A 15,335-nucleotide genomic window follows, 5' to 3' on the forward strand; every position below is an offset into this window, starting at 1 on the left:
CTGCGGGAAGTCCAGCAATGTAACCATTATGCCATCTGCTGCTCCCATAGCCTGTTTGTTTATTTATTTATTTTTTGTAATTCCTTTCTTTCTCTCTTTCTTTCTTTATTTTTAATTTAACTAGAGAGAGAGAGACACAGAGGGAAAGTGAGAAAGCAAGCCATGAGAGAGACAGAGAGACAGAAAGCAAGAAATCACCACTCAGTGGGTATGGCCACGGCACAATTCCTTTTCCATTCTCCTCTTGAGATCTTTGGCATGCATGCACATGTGCCCAGTGCAAGCCATTGGGTCTGGGACTCGAACCATGGTCAGCCATGTGGGAGTCCAGTGCCCTTAACCATGTCACCTGCTGCCCCCGTCCCTCCCCCCGCCCCCGCTGTTCCTTTCTCTTTTTATTGGAGACGTTTTTACTATAGGGCACGTGCACTCGCCAGAAAGACAGAGAGAGACAGAGAGACAGAAAGCAAGAAACCACCCCCCAGGGGGAATGGCCACATCACAATCCCTTCTCCTCCATTCTCCTCTAGGGATCTTGGGCACACATGCACACACGCCCGGCGTGAGTTTAAGCCACCGGGTCCGGGACTTGAACCTGGTCAACTACACGGGAGTCCAGCGACATAGCCATTATGCTAACTGCTGGTCTGCCCTCCCCACCCCCGGCTGTTCTTAATATGGGTTTCTTGGGACCAGTAAACTCCATAATCATTATGTCGCTGGACTCCCACACAACTGACTGCAGTTCAAATCCTGGACCCAGCAGCTTAAAACTCATGCCAGTTGTGCACGTGTGCGTGTGTGCCCAAAATTCCAAGGAGAATAGAGAAGAAGGGACTGCAGCACTGCCATCACCATTGTGGTGTGATTTCTAGCTTTCTGTAGCTCTGTCTCTCTGGAAAATGTATATGCCTATAGCAAAAATCTTTCTTTAAAAAAAAAAAAAAGCATAGGTTTCTCTAAATAAGGTTTCCATGTTCACATGCTCACATCCTTTAGGGAAGCACTGCCTAGTGCAGGCCCTACTAGAGATTAATTACAGTAAGAAATCCTCTTTTCTTCTGTTTAGCTTTTGTTTGCCAAACTTACTGAACCACCAAATTTTCACACAATATTTATTAACATCTTGAGGAACTAGTGTTTCCTGGTACATAATTTGGTAAATAACAATGAGCAAAAGAAGAGCAACAAGACAATAGTTTAAGGGACTATTGGTATCATAGGCCTTTTTTTTTTTTTAATTGAAGAACTGGGCCAGCAGATGGCATAGCAGTTATGTCGTTGGACTCTGACATGACCAACCGTGGTTTGAATCTGGACCCAATGGCTTGAAACTCACATTGGACAGATGTGCATGTGTGCCTAGGATCCCTGGAGGATAATGAAAGAGAAGGGATTAAAGCATGGCCATCCCCCCTGGGGGATTATTTCTCACTTTTCCTCTCACTGTCTCTGTCTCTTTCTCTCTCACTCCCCAACGAGTGCGTGCGCCCTAAGGAAAAAAAAAACTCTTAAAAAAATGGAATAAATTGCCAGCAGATGGTGTAGTAGTTTGAGTTCCAGACCCATGGGCTTCAATTCTCCTCTCAGGAGGAGAATGGAAGACAAGGGATTGAGACATGGCCATCCCCCAAAGAAGATGATTTCTCATTCTCCCTCTTAACTGTCTCTGTCTCTCTATCTGACAAGCACACACTCCCAAGGGCAAAAAAAAAAAAAAAAAAAACTCCAAAAGAATTGAAGACTTATATATGTTCACATTCTAAAGAAAAGGAACCAAATATAAAGTGATAAGACAAAAACAGAAATAAAAGGAAGAGAGCAAACCAAATTCTAATACAGGAGCTGGCTCAGCAAAGGACCTCAGCTCACAGCTTTAGCCATAAAATATTATTTCCCCTGATCAAGTATAGTGACCACAAATGGTTACTTTCTAAACCATATCTACTTTTTTCAGAGGATGCAGATGTTAATCAGACAAGGTTAAGAGCAGATTATATAAACCAATTCACTAGAAACAGAATCATAATCTCCACCCTGCTCCCCAGAGCTAAACTGAGTGTATCCCTTCCCAGGGCCAGAGAAGGGCGTCCAGATCAGGAGCCAATGCCCCACTCCCCCTGCCTAAGCAGGAAGAACTCTAGCACAGGATAGGCGGAGAGGGGAAATCTAAAAATAAAGCTCTCTGAAGAAACTGTCTTGCCTAAAGAGCAGCTTCCCACGCACACTGGAGTGCCACATCTGCGGGGGCTGGAAGCACGGGAACGGAACAATCCTGACCAAGTCACATAAGTATTAGCTGTTTTCAGGGGGTGATAGCACATTTCTGACTCCCCCCATCAAAGCCTTAGCGACTAGGCTGTAGACCAGAGCAAGAGCTCTGGTGATAGAAAACAGGACTTTCCTTTCTGAGAGAGTACAAAGTCATTGACAAGTCCAGCCTTCCTAGCATTCTCCTTCCTTCACAGTGCAAAGTGAGCATGGCAAATTCTCTCAATATACTCTCACACAAAGAGTGGAGTTGAGGGTTCACTTTAGAGAGAACATGAAGGGGATTCCCACATGGCCAACACTGGTCAAGCCCTAGACCCAGCAGTTTGAAAAGCATGCTAGGCACATGTGCATGCTCAAAATCCCAAGAAGAGAATGGAGAAAGGATTGCAGCATGGCCAACCCCCCTACAGAGTGATTTCTCACTTTTACTCTCTCTGTCTCCGGCAAATACACAGGCCTTATGGCAAAAATCTAAAAAGAAAGAACTTGAGAGTTCTAGTGGGATTCAAGCTCAGAGGTGGGTTCCCTCAGCTTCATTACCTGCAACAGGGTCAGGTACTACCAACTGGGGAAAAAGAAAAGCAAGCACCAGGAGAACTGCAATTAGCATTGACAAGGTTAGCTAGCCTAATCATCTCACACCCCAAGGACAGAACAGTTGTCATGTTGCCAGGCAACTAGCAAATGTAGTCTCCCTGCCCCCAGCAGAGGCTGCTAGAAAAAGTTCAACCACAAAGAGTCTGACACAACCTCAGCATTAAGCCCACACTGTCACTACTGGCCCTGGGGAATAATCCCACCACCTCTTTCTCTAAGCATTTTAACCTTGGAGAGATACAACATACTTGTATCAGGGAGTTGGAGTTTTGCCAAGAAGCCAGGGCAGGAAGAAGGAAACTATCTCTAGAGGTTTGCCATGGTGTTCATTCAGCAGTCCAATTCCCCAGAAGGTCTGTACTTTGACCTGACAAAGACCGCCTCAAGGATTAGAAGCTCAACTTTGAACACTCTCTCGGAATAGCTTTCAGCAGCAATATACTTGATGCTATATTATCTGTTCCCTTTACCTGCCCTTCCTAGGGAACATACACTGCCCTGTCCCATGATTCATAGATACAACAGACCGGTACAGCGGGTGGTGAGGGCTGGGGAAGGAAACACAATAAAATCTCCAGAATGCAGCAACCTGTCAGTTCTCTGCTCTCTTAAAACAGACCTTATACCAGAACACTCTGATGGTTGATATGCTCAAACACAGATACTATGCAAATGTGGAAGGGGATGTGGGGGTGCCAAGTTTCCCCCTAAAAGCACAGATTGCAAGCAAAGTACTTTGAACATTCAAGTGCTATCTGAATGTTGACTAGCAACAATCACCCAACAGTCTTACACTTAGGGCAAACTGAAATTTTCCCATACTGAGTCATTCATGAGCAAAAAGGAAGAAGCCAGTTCACAAAGGGGAGCAGATACTGACCATAAAATACACAACCTGAACATACAGTAAGAAGTGTTACTTTAGTACTGGGAGTACACACTCCCTACCCCACTAGTCAAACAACAAGTGGTAGGCTGGCACAGAGCTCCCACTGTCCAACATCAGACCTACTGCATAGAAGGGTGGACTTACCTGACATACAGAGACCTCTTCTCACTTGTTCGGAGGGATCCAGACCCAGAACTCATGCTGCTGTTCATCATTTGTTCTCGCAAATCATGTATCTTCGACTCAAAGCGACTGTACTCTATCAGGGAGACAAGAGAAAGGAAAGGGAAAGAATAAACCCAAAGATTTCCTCTGAACCCCAGTTGCAGCAGCCAGAAAACAAGGAGGGCACTTGGCTTCAAAGCTTCCCAAGTCAGACCAGTCAATCTTTGCTTTGATAAACAGAGCCCCCTCCTCCAAGCACAGAAAGAGATTTCCCTCCACCCCCAGACTAATGCACCTGAGAAAGGAGTAGCATTTCGGTATATCAAATAGAAAAAGCTTTATCTGCTTCAAAATCTCACTGATCCTTAAAAAAAGAACAACTGGAAAGAGGTTCCAGAGTAGTTTTTAATAAATCTTTAGAGCAGGCACTAAAAGGCCCAAGGAGAACAGATGGGAAAGGAGACTTTTCCAAAAAGCGGACTGCAGAGAACAGATGGCCCTGAGATGCAGGGTGGAGGGGCTGGAAAGGGCCTGAGGCCATTATGTCATTGTTAGATAAGGAAGACAATTTTCTGGATTCTTTTTTTTTTCTTTTTTGTGGGGTGGGGGTAGTGTTGGAACCCTGTATTAAGGTAAAAACAAACCTCATAACACTGTGAAGGAAGACTGAAGTTCTCCTGAGTTATTTCGCTTTTAACAAATAGCCTCTTTGGCCTTGGTAACAATTAAACATGAAATTCTCCAAAACCTGCAAGTCTGTTGACATCTTTCACCTCCAAAATCATCTAGGCAGTAAACGCATAAATCCATGCCGAGCCTTAGAACTCACTGAGACCATCACAACAGTCTGAAATAGTCTTATCAGCCTGGAAATGTAACTAAAGGCTTATGCCCAATTTAAGAAAAACTAATATAGGAAAAGTAACTTGAACCATGCAATTATTATAAAACTTTTTTTTTTTTTGTAGGAGGAGAGATTTGCCATAGGGTGTGTACACTCACTGGGGAGGGACAGAGAGAGGGAAAGTGAGAAATCACCTCCCAGGGGGATAGCCCATTGGGAGATGGCCACACCACAATCCCTTCCCCATTCCCCTCTCTGGATTTTGGGCATGCACACAAACTCAAAACACACACACAATTTCACAACATTTTTCAGGTATAATTGCTGCATAAAATGGGGCATATCTCTAACACGGGCTGTGAAAATGGGAGAAAACAGGCATACTTCATTATGACAAACTAACTTTAAAGGAAATCAACATTTATATTAGGAGGGTGAAGGTTGGAGAACTGCTTTAAAAGTATACAAACACAGGAACCAGCAGTTAGCGTAATGGCTATGTCGCTGAACTCTCCCATGTAGTTGACCACGGTTCGAGTCCTGGACCCAGTGGCTTAAACTCACACCGGGCGTATGTGCGAGCATGCCCAAGATCCCTAGAGGAGAATGGAGAAGAAGGGACTGCAGTGTCTCTCTGTCTCTCTGGCGAGCACATGCGCCCTATAGCAAAACAAACAAACAAACAAAAAAACTCTCAAAAAAAAAAAAAGAAAATACAAACACACTTCAGGGGTAAAGCTTCCACGAAAGCATTTTCAGGTATTATAGAGGGCTGGTGAGAAGCATCCCCACCTAGTCTGTATGACTCTATAGGAGAAAACAAAACACCTGCTCCAACACCTGGCACTCCCCTTTCTTTCAGCAAAGCAACCTGACCTTCAACTGGGTATAAAGGGAAATGGTAAAAAAAGCCTAAAGGGAATGAAGTTCTAAGTCACAAAAGTAGGCTCTTCTCAACAAAGTTCCCTTTTGTTCACTGTATTATCAATGACATCAACTGGTTAAATTCAAGTGCTCTTTCATTCATCATGCACTGGTGTTATGGTGATTTGTCCTCATTACCTACTATGTCCCTAAAATCCTAGAGGAAGCAGTAAGTCACTGACTCACCCATTAAATGTTGGGAGGGGGAAAGGAAAACAACAGCTGGATGATGTGCCCATTCTGGGTTCAAGGCAACACATCAATATCAATGAGGTGTCCCAAACTAAAGGTAAAAGGTGGTGACTGTCATGGAAGCCCTGGGCTGACTGAGAACACAGCAGTCCACCTGGAGAGAGTGCCCTACCTCTACTCTGGTTAGGGATAGTTTCTAGCTAGCTCCTTTCTGTCCCTCCTTGAGCTCATTGACTAAAGGGAGAAAGAACTATGTGAGACAAAGATTTCTGACCAGGCAGCCCTTTCTAGGAAGGATTAGTGAAAAACAGACATATATTAATGAACATTGAACCTAGACCAAAAAACAACAGTAACAACAAACTAGGATAAGTGAAAAACAGATATATACATTAAAGAGGGGGGAACACCGAATTTATCCTTAAGCCATTTTTTCCCCTCTCAAAACTTGTTTATATATTCCCTTGTTTGGAACTGACTTGCTCACTGAACTCCAACTTAGCAGGTCAGGGCAGTTGCTTAACAACTATGTTTCTTAAAGAATCTCTCAAAAAAAAAAAAAAAAAAAAAAAAAAAAAACACCAAACCACCATTTCCTCAAAGTTCCTAATCCAAGGTTGATAATTCTGGGCCAGAGGGCCCATTTAAAATAGACTACAGAAAGAGAAGATAGCAATTGCTTTAAGGAATCCACTTTTTGTTTCTATATGTGCTCCTAAGATTTCAAGTTTATTAAATAATGTTTCATTTTTTCTCCATTCAGATCCCCTTAAAAGTTCTGGCTGCTCATCAATCTCTGACTTCTATGTGTAGTCATCCATGTCCACTAGGCACAGAGTAGCCTCTAAATAAATGATTGTTGGGTAAATGATGAGCAAATTAGAAAGCTGAGTCTAAGTCAACCATTCTGTTTTCCAACTAATAAACCAAATGGTTTATTCAATTTATGACTGCCAGCTTCACTGAGGGCTTGGAAAGGTAGTTAAGTATTCCCATTGATCAGCAGATGGCAAAATGGTTACATTGCTGGACTCCCACATAGTTGACCACAGTTTGAGTCCCGGGCCCAGCAGTTTAAAACTCATGCCGTGTGTATGTGTGCCCAAAATCCCATGAGAAGAATGGAGGAGGAAGGATTGCAGCATGGCCATCCCCTCTAGGGGATGATTTCTCGTTTTCTGTCTCTCTCTCTCTGGCTCTCCATTGAGTGCATGAGCCCTATAGCAAAAACTTCTCTACAAGAAAAGAAAGAAGTATTCCCATTTACTTTTTTTTTCTGTTAGGCCAGAGGCCTGGGCAGCTTGGATATGGGGGTTGGACACCACACCACAGTCAGCTAATGCAACTCGGATCTAGTCTGTCATCAGACCTGCACTGCACCCGGATCTTACCCAGATGCAGCACACAGGGCTCTACTCTGTGCACAGTGCTCCACTCTGCACACGGCGCTCCACTCTGCACACGGCGCTCCACTCTGCACACGACACCAGACCTTACATGACACAATAGTCTGCTCTTCCCCTAAACCTTTACCATACATGGACTTCTACCTCTAAGACACTCCCTCTTCCTATACCCTTATAAAAAAATCCGCTAAACCCTGCCCTAGGGCACGACTTCTCTGTGCCCCCCTCCCGCCCCCCTCCCCTTCTGTCGGATCAGCTAAGCTCACCCAGGAGCGCTCCCAATAAAGGCTCTACATTTCTATTTTCTCATGTGGTTGGCCCATTCCTTACATTTGGCACCGCAACCCAGTTTTGTGTCCTGCAGTCCCCATGAGGGCCTCTCCTCCCCTGAACCAGGAACCGACCCGCCAACCGCCAATTAACCACCTACCCTGGCCTTCTGAAGGTATGTCCACCTGCCCATGGTTTCCAGGACTCAAACCTCTGGATTCCCTGTCCGAAAACGTGGCCGCGTCAGGATCCCCTCCAACTCCTGGAGCTCAGGTGACTGTCAGGAAGTCTCAATCCTCTACTGCCCATCTCCTGTTCTGCTCCATGAGCGCAAAAAGAGAATTGGGACACCTCTCCCTTTTCCGCTCACTTAACTCCTGGACACAATGGGTAATACCAAGTCCATAACTGAGTTAAAGACGTCCCTGGTCTGTCTGCTCTGTAACTTCACCAAATCAGGACTTGCTCAGGATCTCCACCACACGCGGCTGATATTCTATTCCACTGTGGCCTGGCCACAATACGCTTTGGACAACGAGTCCAAATGGCTTCCTGAGGGGACTTTTTTTTTAGAGAGGTTTTTGCTATAGGGCATGTGCACTTGTGAGAAAGACAGAGAGAGACAGAGAGACAGAAAGCGAGAAATACCCCCCAGGGGGGGTGGCCACACCGCAATCCCTTTTCCTTTTTCCTTTTGGGATCTTGGGCACTCATGCACACATACGCGGCGTGAGTTTAGGCCACCGGGTCAGGGACTCAAACCGCGGTTGACTACATGGGAGTCCAACTACATAGCCATTACACTAACTGCTGGTTCCGTGAGGGGACTTGATTACAATACGCTGACTGATTTGGAGAACTAATGCCAAAGGGTAGGCAAATGGTTGGAGGTTCCATATGTCCAAGCCTTTTGGGATCTGTATTCCTGCCCCTCCCTCTGCCTTTCCTGTACTACCGCCCAAGTCCTTCTCGAAACCAGAATCCCACAGTCTAAGACCAAACCTCTCTTAGAGGCCGATCTCTCTCCTATAGATGAACCACCCGAAACTCTTACCTCCCCTCCTTCCCAGAGCCCCACACCGAGTCCCCCACCTTTACCACCTCCTGCTCCATGTCCTTCACTCCCATCCCCTCCTCACCCTTCTCCAGTTAGTTCACATACCTGCTCACACTCTCACCCTTCTCTCACCCCTTCCCCCAGTTCTCACCTTCTCTGTCCTCTCTGGGAAATGGTGGGAATGGAGGGTATTGTCAGGGTTCACGTTCCCTTCTCTCTCCAAGATCTATCTCAAATAGAAAAAGGACTCAGTTCTTTCTCTGCTAACCATGTGGCTTTTATCAAAGAGTTCCACCATGTTACTCAGGCTTATAATCTTGCTTGGCATGACCTCTATGTAATCCTGTCCTCCACCCTTTCTGTGGATGAGAGAGGGCGAGTCCAGGTTGCAGCCCAAGAACATGCCAACCAAGTCCACCTGGACGACGTGACTTTACCAGTTGGACAAGTGGCTATTCCTACTACTGACCCTCAATGGGACTATCAGGTAGGAGACTCTGGCCCAAAAAACGGAGACTACATGATCCAATGTCTCCTGGCTGAAATGTACAGCAGATAAAACCCAGCTGTGTTCCTCAATTGCCTTACAGAGGCCTTAACCCTTTATACAAGATTAGATACCACTTCACCGGCTGGGGCCACGGTTTTGGCGTCTCACTTTATTACTCAGTCAGTGCCTGATATCAGTAAGAAACTTAACGGGCAGAGGATGGTCCTCAGACTCCTGTCTTGTAATCTGATAAAAATGGCATTTAAAGTTTACAATGCCCAGGAGGAAGAGGCTGAGGCTGAACACCAAGCCTACCTTCACCACAAGGTGACACTCCAAACCCAGGCCCTGGTAGCAGCCCTGGGGCCGGTGGCCCCACAGGGTCACAAGAATGGGGCTTCCTCATCTAAGTCTATTCCCCAGGACTATGCTTCAAGTGTGGGAACACAGGCCACTGGGCTCGACAATGTCCTTGCCCCGACTGCCCACCAAGCCATGCCCCAAGTGTAAACAGCCTGGTCATTGAGGAAGTGACTGCCCAATGGCTGACTCATATCCGGTGCCTCCACACGAGAGACAAGTCAACCAGGTGGTCCACTCTTGGAAACTGTTGGGATTAGCTGCCGACTGAAGAGGGCTGGACTCCAAGACCCCCATCACCCTTGCCATCCCCAGGGTAACACTACAGGTAGCAGGTAAGTCCGTCTCCTTTGTTGTGGACATGGGGGCTACCTACTCTGTCCTGCCCTCCCATTCGGGGCCACTTTTTCCTTCTCAGATCTCAGTCACGGGAATAGATGGCATACCCTCCTGCCCACTTAGGACAGGCAGCCTAGCCTGCCATATAGATGGATGACCTTTCTCTCATTCCTTCCTAGTTATGCTGTCATGCCTAGTCCCTCTACTGGGCAGAGACATCCTTCACCAATTGGGAGAGATCCTCCAACTTCTGGCTGCAGCCCCTGCCACTCATTTTCTCCTCCCTCTTATCTGCTCATCCATTGACTCTGATCTTTCTAGCCCTCCCTCCTTTCTTCTTCCCCCTAAAAAAGTTAACCCTGTTGTCTAGGACACTTCTAAACCGGTTGTGGCCTCCCACCACACTCCAATTCTTATTCGCCTAACAGATCCCACCAAGTTTCCCTCCCGACCCCAATTCCTTAGTTTTTCAAAACTGACATGCCCTAGATCTACTGACGGCAGAAAAGGGGGACACCTATCTGTTCCTCAGGGGAAAATGCTGCTACTACATCAATGAGACAGGGCTGGTTGAACAAAACATGGATGTTCTCAGCCATCTAAGTGAGGAACTATGGCACCAGCAGCAACAGCCCACTTTTCTTTTCCCAGACTGGTGGTAATCTACCCTCATCACCTGGATTGCCCCTATTTTAGGACCATTAATTCTCATCTGCCTTCTCTTCATGATTACACCCTGTTTCCTCAAGTTCCTCCAAAGCCAAATCCAAAAAGTTTCCCGGGTGACTGTCAACCAAATGCTCCTCCATCCCTACACAGAAATTCTCACTGAGCCCCTGGCCCCCGACTTCCCCTCTTTGCCCCAACTCAGCAGGCAGTTAATGATCAAAGGGCAACCTATAACACCAAAACAGTCGGGATGTTAGTCCAGAGGCCTGGGCAGCTTGGATGTGGGGGCTGGACCCCGCACTGCAGTCAGCTAATGCAACCCAGATCTAGTCTGTTATCAGATTGTGCTACACCCAGATCTAACCTGGATGTAGCACACAGTGCTCTACTCTGTACCCTGTGCTCTATTCTGCACACGGGGCTCTATTCTACACACGACACCAGACCTTACATGACAAAGTAGTCTGTTCTTCCCCTAAACCCTTACCATACATGGACTGTTTCTACTTCTAAGACACTCCCCATCCCTATGCCCTTATAACAATTGCTAAACCCTGCCCTAGGGCGCCATTTCTCTGGCCCCCTCTCTCTTGCTCTGTCAGATCAGCAAACCTCACTGGGGAACGCTCCCAATAAAGGCTCTATACATTCCTATTTTCTTGCATGGTGGGACCATTCCTTATAGTTTCCAAGATTAATTGTTGGAAACAATTGGGGTTTATGTTTTTTGTTTTCTTTTAAAGAATTATTTGACCAGCAGTTGGCATAATGGCTATGTCAATGGACTCCTATGTAGTCGACCACAGTTCGAGTCCCAAACCTGGTGACTTAAACTCATGCCGGGTGCATGTGCATGCATGCCCAAGATCCCGAGAGGAGAATGGAAGAGAAGCGACTGCGGCGTGGTCATCCCCCCTGGGGGGTGATTTCTCACTTTCTGTCTCTCTGTCTTTCTGGTGAACACATGCGCCCTATAGCAAAAACCTCTCCAAAAAAAAAGAGAGAATGATTTACTTATTTAATTACATTTGTTGCTATTTTTTAATTTGACCAGAGAGAGAAAGGGAAAGGTAGAAAGCAAATGGCCAGGTCTAGGACAAGAACTGCAGTCAGCCATGTGGAAATGTAGCACCTTTAACCACCAGGTTTATGGTTTTTAAACACTCTTTTGAGATGTTAATAACCCACGATGGGCATCTGGTTAACAGACTTTGTACACAACAAAGAGAAAAAAAACATTCTAACAAAAAACTGTTAATAGTAGACTTAAGACAGCAAGTACCATTTTTCCCAAGACAAAAGCTTCACTTGAGCATCTTAATTCTCTTTTTTAAATAATTACTTATTTAATTTTACTTATCCTTTTTTGTGGAGGTTTTTGCCTTAGGGAGCAAGCTAGTGGGAGCAGGTAGGACAGACACAGTGAGGGGTAAAGTGAGAAATTACCCCCATGGGGGGATGGCCACACTGTAATCCCTTCTCCTCTATTCTCCTCCCAGGATCCTGAGCAAACATGCAAACCCACCCTGTGTGAGTTACAGACCACTGGGTCTGGGTTTGAACCATGATCAGCCATGTGAGAACCCAGTGCCTTAACCAGCACACCATCGGCTGCCCCCTGAATTCTAAGACTTCACAACTTCCCTTGCACTCATAACTAACTCAGCCATCAGGGCATCTCCTAGGCCAAAGTCACTGCCTAGGAAGCCCACCTGACCAACCTCTAATCCAGAGGGCACACTTCAAATAGGCTACATTAAAGAAACAACACTAGGGGTCAGCAGATGGCATAGTGGTTACATCACTGGATTCCCATAAGGCTGATGATGGTTCACATCCCAGCCCTAGTGGCTTGAAACTCAGGCTGGGCACGTGTGCATGTGTGCCCAAGATCCCAGGAGGAGAATGGAAGAGAAGGGATTGTGGCATGGCCACTCGCCCCCCATGTGATTTCTCACTTTCACTTTCCCTGTCTCTATCTCTCTCTCCATCAAGTGCATGCACCCTGTGGTAAAAACCTCTACAATAAATAAATAAAGAAGCAACACTTATTAGTAAAATCTCAAGCTGTGCTTTATTCTATTTTTTTTCCCAATTCAAATGAACTAATCATTTGTGACCCATAAAGATATCCACAGTTGAGTCATCCTCTGCTCCCTCATTCCCTCTTGCCAGTTGCTAATTACAGAGAGAGGACACAAGTGGGAGGGGGAGCAATCAGAATCAGTAGTGAAACAGGATTTCTCACTGACCATCTAAAGTGCCTCTAAAACACCAAGATTTTCAGGACCAACAGATGGTGTAATGATTACATTGCTGGGCTCCCATATAGTCAACCGTGGGTTTGAATCCTGGACCTAGCAACTTAAAACTCACGCCAGGTGTGTATGCGTGTGTGCCCAAAATCCTGAGAGGAGAATGGAAGAGAAAGGACTGTGGCATGGCCATCCTCCCTGAGGAGAGATATTTTGCTTTCTGTCTCTCTGCCTCTCTGACAAGCACATGCTCCCTATAGCAAAAATTCCCACCCCAGGCATAATGAATTAGAACTTACTGAGTGGGGCCAAGGAATGTGCATTTTAATGAGCACCAAGGTGATCCTGATGCTCAATAATGTTTGAAACTGCTAGTCTTGATTCACAGAATTGAGTTTTGTTAGTTCAGAGAAAAGACAAGGCAAGGATCCTACAGTGTATATCAAAAGGAAGACAGAGCAAGAGGATTGGAAAGCTCTCAAAAATAAAATTTGACAAACCAACTGCAGATCTCATGGGAAAAGAAAGCACTCAAGAAGCCAATATGCCTGCAAGGAAAAATGATGAGTGCACACTTTTTTAAATGACAAAAGTAACACATAATTTTTAAAAATCTTTAACTTTTGTCTTTAGACATTTCTGTATTGTTTTGACATCCCACTACCCAGAAGTAAATCGCTGTTAGTATTTTTAGTATGTATCCTTGCAGAATTACTTCCATATGTATCTTACTTACATATAGGCACTCACAACTCATACATAAATTCATATACATGTACTTTTTAATTCTCTGATATGTCATGTAAGCTCAACCATGTCAGTACACAGAAACTGACCTCATTCTTCTTCATAGTTGCATAGTATTGCATATTATGCAGTTATTCAGTCATATTCTGATTGATACACATTTAAATTGTTTACAATTATTAATATTACAATCAACGAAATATTGCATCTCCATGTGAGCATTACTATAGCACAGATTCCTAGAAGTGAAACTGCAGGATCAAATTATTGGGTTGTTAAAAAAGTCATGATGTATTTGGAAAAGCCCATTATGTATTTTTCTAAATTTTGATTGGCACTACCAAATTGAATCTCAACAGTCTGAAGCCTCCCTAACTGGTGAGGATAAACTGCTATTCTAAAGCTTCCAGCAGTTTTTGTTTCTAAAGAAATGGAGGCAGAATTTATCTTCAGGACAGATTGATCTTTTGTTTATAGAAAAACAACACTTTAATGAGCCTTTTGGTTATGTAAAAATAAAGCCAAGATTTTATCTGGAATAGACAAAGAGAAAAAGGAGCTAAAATGTTCACTCTGCATAATAATAGAAAAGGTGGTCCTCCTAGTGGGTGGAGTTGCAGGTTCTGCAGGTTAGGCCTCAGTCCTTAAGCCTTTCTCTCCCTCTAGTCCTGTTGCTGTTTCTTAACTCATATAGGTTCCCACCTATATGACAACTCTACACCTCTTTCTACCTCCAGCCTTGACCACTCTACCTCTCCTCCTACTCAAAAGTCACGTCTTTCTTCCCTTGTGGCCAAACTTCTCATTTCTGTAACTGACACTCCCATTTCCCCTATGCACAACTAGTGTTTCCTCAAGTTTTTAGACATTTCTTCCTAGTTGCTTTTTCAGTCTTTTCTTTCAATGTCATTGCCTTGCTCTTCTCATTAGTGGCCTGAGGTGATCTTTGAAAATGGTTTGCTATTCACTTGACCCAGAGAACCCTGCAAAGTCATGCAAGTCAAGAGGTTCAAAGCTTCGTGTTCACTTTAAGAACACTTGTGAAACTGCTCAGCCCATCAAGGGTATGCATATCCAAAAAGCCACCAAGTATCTGAAGGATGTCACTTTACAGAAGCAGTGTGTGCCATTCCATCATTTCAATGGTGGAGTTGGTGGATGTGCCCAGGCTAAACAGTGGGGCTGGACACAAGGTCGGTGGCCCAAAAAGAGTGCTGAATTTTTGCTCCACATGCTTAAAAATGCAGAGAGTAATGCTGAACTTAAAGGGTTAGATGTAGATTCTCTGGTCATTGAGCATATTCAGGTGAACAAGGCACCAAAGACACGCTGTCGTACATACAGAGCTCATGGATGGATTAATCATCCATGAGCTCCCCCTGACACATTGAGATGATCCTCACTGAAAAGAAGCAAATTGTTCCTAAACTGAAAGAGGAAGTTGCACAGAAGAAAAAGATCTCCTAGAAGAAACTAAAGAAACAAAAACTTATGGAATGGGAATAAAGTCAGCATAAAATGTAGATAAAAGTTAAAAAAAAAAAGTCATTGCCTTACTGTTGATTTTGTCTCTTAATTTTTTTCTTGACTATTTTATCTCTGCTTCTACTACCCCTTGTCTTGATTTAGTTCACATTCGCCATCCCCTCTGGGGGGTGATTTCTCGCTTTCTGTCTCTATGTCTCTCTCTGTCTGGCGAACGCATGCGCCCTATAGCGAAAACCTCTCCAAAAATAAAAAAATAAATAATTAAACAGCAACTAAAGAATTTTACTTTAAGCGCAGCTCACTGTCCATGTATCTATAAGAATTAAACAGCAACTGGGAACCAGCAGTTAGCGTAATGGCTATGTAGCT

At 44.7% G+C, this 15,335-nt stretch overlaps 1 protein-coding gene across 1 annotated transcript in view; it reads right to left on the minus strand.

The window, feature by feature from the left end:
• The window catches only part of DLG3 (discs large MAGUK scaffold protein 3), a 74,571-nt gene that overhangs the window by 22,445 nt on the left and 36,791 nt on the right, over nt 1-15,335 (minus strand). Inside the window, 1 exon segment of the mRNA XM_006146135.2 lies at nt 3,905-4,019. Within this exon segment, the coding sequence (XP_006146197.1) occupies nt 3,905-4,019 (115 nt within the window).

Source organism: Tupaia chinensis, unplaced genomic scaffold (assembly GCF_000334495.1).
Source record: "Tupaia chinensis unplaced genomic scaffold, TupChi_1.0 Scaffold000165_2, whole genome shotgun sequence".
NCBI classification, from domain to species: Eukaryota; Metazoa; Chordata; class Mammalia; order Scandentia; family Tupaiidae; genus Tupaia; species Tupaia belangeri.